Source organism: Elaeis guineensis, chromosome 7 (genome assembly GCF_000442705.2).
Source record: "Elaeis guineensis isolate ETL-2024a chromosome 7, EG11, whole genome shotgun sequence".
Taxonomy (NCBI): Eukaryota; Viridiplantae; Streptophyta; class Magnoliopsida; order Arecales; family Arecaceae; genus Elaeis; species Elaeis guineensis.
In genome coordinates, this window is record NC_025999.2 from 91,843,124 (window position 1) to 91,846,558 (window position 3,435).

The following is a 3,435-nucleotide window of genomic DNA, read 5'->3' on the forward strand; positions in this document are numbered from 1 at the left end:
TTACCTCGCTTCTAGGAACTTTAGACTCAGGATATGCAGTTCTCAGAGAAAAGATCCATCTGTTTTAATAGAACATTTATCATGAAATTGCTTTACTAAATGCCCTTTAACCTCATACTGCAGTTGCTCTTTGCTGACGAGAAATTTGGGACACCTCATGCAAAGTTTCTCAGGGCTTATCTGCTGGAAGAACTCTTGGATAACAAACATGCAAAGTTTCTCAGGGCTTATCTGCTGGAAGAACCTTGGATAACAAACCATAAGTAGGCACCCCAGGGAAGAGTAACAAGAAATAGACCATACCAAGTCAGTAGAGAAACAACAGGGGAAGCAGCTGCAGACAAGATCGCCTTAAGCTGCTTTTATTTCTTTTTCCTTTCTTTTCCTTTTTTTCGTAGTATATATGCAAGGATTGAAGTGGTGCCCTTTCATTAGGAAATGTAAGGTGATACATCAAAAGAGGCCTTGAGACCAGGGATTACAAAGTAGAGAGACAGGAGGGAAAGGAGGCAAAGAAACTATTTTTTGTGAACTATAGCAACATTTGTTCCAATAGGAGTTAAAGAAAGCAACGCATTCTACCATCTCTGTATATGATGTCAAGTAGAGCTAATCGATGCTTTCAAAGAGCAAATCCTTTCCCTAATGCCCGGAATTCACCCAATCACCATCGAATGGTTTAAACTTGAGCTGTAGGAAAAACTCTCTGTAGTCTCCAACGAGGTGCTGAAGTATTCAGTGTTCCCACTAATCCTTCTGTCATCCATGGCAAGTTTCTGAAGTAACCCAGGGATAGGTGGCATGCTGACACTTGAAAGTCCTTCCAATTGTTGAACAACCTGTCCCATTGTCGGCCTTCTGCTCTCTAGATCCTGAATACACCAACAAGCAATTCTGCAGGCTCGGCTGAGCTCTTCCACTTTAGCATAGCCCTCCAACTTCTCATCTAGTAAGCAAAGAACGTCACCTTCATGGAGTTTGAGGGCAGCCCAGAGAGGGAAGTAAACAACTTTCCCATCATCTGATCCGTCTGCGTTTCGCCGGCCTGAGATTATTTCAAGAAGCATCAAACCATAGCTATAGACATCAGCTTTCGGGGTGACGGCAGAGCCGGTGAGCCATTCCGGTGCTAGATAGCCAATGGTACCTCTCACAGTCGTCAGCACCCGGCTAAATTCACGGCCGATGAGCTTTGCCATACCAAAATCTGCAATCTTGGGACACATATCCACATCCAAAAGAATATTTTCAGGCTTGATGTCACAGTGTATGATGCACTCCCTGCATTTCTCATGGAGATAGGCCAATCCTCTTGCCACCCCCAGCGCAATTTGGAACCTCTGATCCCAGTTTAAGGTTTCAGAGCAATCATCAAACAGATACAAATCTAGTGAACCCCTTGGCATATAATCATAAACCAGTAGTCTTCTATCACCTTCAGAGCAGAATCCACGAAGTCGAACAAGATTGACATGGTGGATCATCCCAATTGAGTTTAATTCTGTTCTGAATTGCTTCTCCTCCTGTGGAAGATTATGGAGTTTCTTAACAGCTATGGCAGTTGAGTCTGGCAGAAATCCCTTGAACACTGTCCCAAAGCTTCCTTGGCCAAGCTTCTGTGAGAAGTCCTCGGTGGCCTTCCTCATAACTTTGTAATCAAACATGACCAGAAAACCTTGAGCTGCCTCCGAAGTTCCGACCATGGGGCTCCTGCGGAATCTCCGAAACAGAACCAATACAATGCTGCTGATAAGAATGAAACCTGCCACTGAACCAAGGATGATGGCCACAGCATGTTTCAGCCGCTTCTTGGAATTAGGCCTCACCAGCTCTGAAGCAGCAAGACGAAGATAAAGAACTCCTGATCCTCCTCCACCGATCGGACTATAAGACAACCTTTTGAGGTTTAGAATCACACCTTTCCACACCAAACACCCATTGTCATAAGAATAAGCAACACAAGAACAATTTCTTAAGCAAGTGACCTCACACTCCTTTGCACTGCCCACAGCAAATGGCTCAGGACTAGCTGGGAGCTGCACATTGGATAGCTGGAGGAATCCATCTTTTTCTCCACAGAGCAATGGGGCTCTTCTGGCACACCCACTGGTGTAGTCACCCAAATTCCATTCTTCCATGGACTGCGGCTCAAAGCCTTGCAAACACTTGCAAGAGGGAGAGCTGAAGTTGCTGCAGCTACTGAAGGGCCCGCAGAGTGTGTACACATCACATGGATCACTTGGAAAAATGCAGTGCAATAACCAGTCCTCTGTATCATTGCTCCACAGCCACCTCTTCATTTGGCCTGTGGAATCTAACATGAAGTTTGTGATAACAGAGCTACCTTGAACAAGATAAGTCATGGAGCTTTTGTTCATCTCTGCAACATAGCTGAAGCTGTACAAGTTGTCCATGGCTGGGGTTCCACTAAAAAACAGCATGTCTGGACTACCAGAAGGCCAGTACTGTTCATTCCTGTTCGTCAGTAAGGAGAAATGCATGGCTCCCTCTGGGCTGACCTCACCAGAGAACGGCCCAGGTGAAGGATCTTCTGAATTCCTCCATGAAGTGAGGATACGGTCTTCTTTGCCGAGTTTATCAGACACCAACTTCGCACCAGGGAGCCAGGTATTTGTCGGGTGGTCAAAGCTTTGCCAAGAGACATGGGAGTTGTTGGAATCTCCTTTTAAGATGAGGTTGCCATTGTCAAGAAGCATTGCAACTGTGGAGTCCGAAGGAGTGAGGGTTGAATTGGATGACCAGATGATGGTTTTTGAGTGCGTGATAAGGACTAGATTACCATCTTTAGAGAGTTTTAGCTCTGAACATGAAGCGTTAAAGATAGGTCTCTCCCTGTTTGCTACCCAAACTACGGTTTGTACCGAGACTTTCTTATACCAAATTCCCATGTAATACTTGTGAGAGTTGCCTGGGGTGAAGAAACCAAGTTCGAAGTTGCCACCTTGGGATACTATGGTCTGGTTTCCTGAGAGAGATTGGCCTTGTCTGAGTGTATCAGCTGTGAAATGGAGTTGGGCAGTATAGGAGAATAGAAGAAAGAAACGAAGCAACAGAAGGGTGGTGAACAATGGCCTGCTTCTGTTTGCCATCTTTGAAGAAGCATATCCTGTGGAGGGATTTATGGAGAAGTCGAAGCACGAGTGGTGCACAGCATAGAAAGACTAGGTCATATTATGCCTTGGTTTCTTATTTCCCATAGTAGTTAATGCATATAGCTCGACTTCTCTGGAAAAAAAAAAAAAAAACGAGGAACGCTTGTCGTGCCCATGCATAAGACTTGGTTCCTCGAGAGATCTTTTCTTTTCATTGTTTTCCTTTTCTGAAGAGAGAAAACAGGGATTGCCCTGGCATCATTACAACATCCGGCTACTTTCATGCATCAAAGTCTTCGATTTGGCCATCACCCAATAAAAG

The 3,435-nt window shown here is 44.9% G+C and overlaps 1 protein-coding gene across 1 annotated transcript; it reads right to left on the bottom strand.

Annotated features, from left to right (window-relative positions):
* Positions 1-323: 323 nt before the first annotated feature.
* On the bottom strand, positions 324-3,191 carry LOC105048565 (G-type lectin S-receptor-like serine/threonine-protein kinase At2g19130). Its single transcript, XM_010927906.4, has one exon. It carries the CDS (start codon positions 3,108-3,110, stop codon positions 657-659), a length of 2,454 nt encoding a protein of 817 aa, XP_010926208.1. The 5' UTR covers positions 3,111-3,191; the 3' UTR covers positions 324-656.
* Between the last annotated feature and the right edge of the window lie 244 nt (positions 3,192-3,435).

What these genes read in the sequence shown, in the direction of transcription:
- LOC105048565 (XM_010927906.4), bottom strand. Translation starts at nt 3,110, where the DNA reads ATGGCAAACAGAAGCAGGCCATTGTTCACCACCCTTCTGTTGCTTCGT.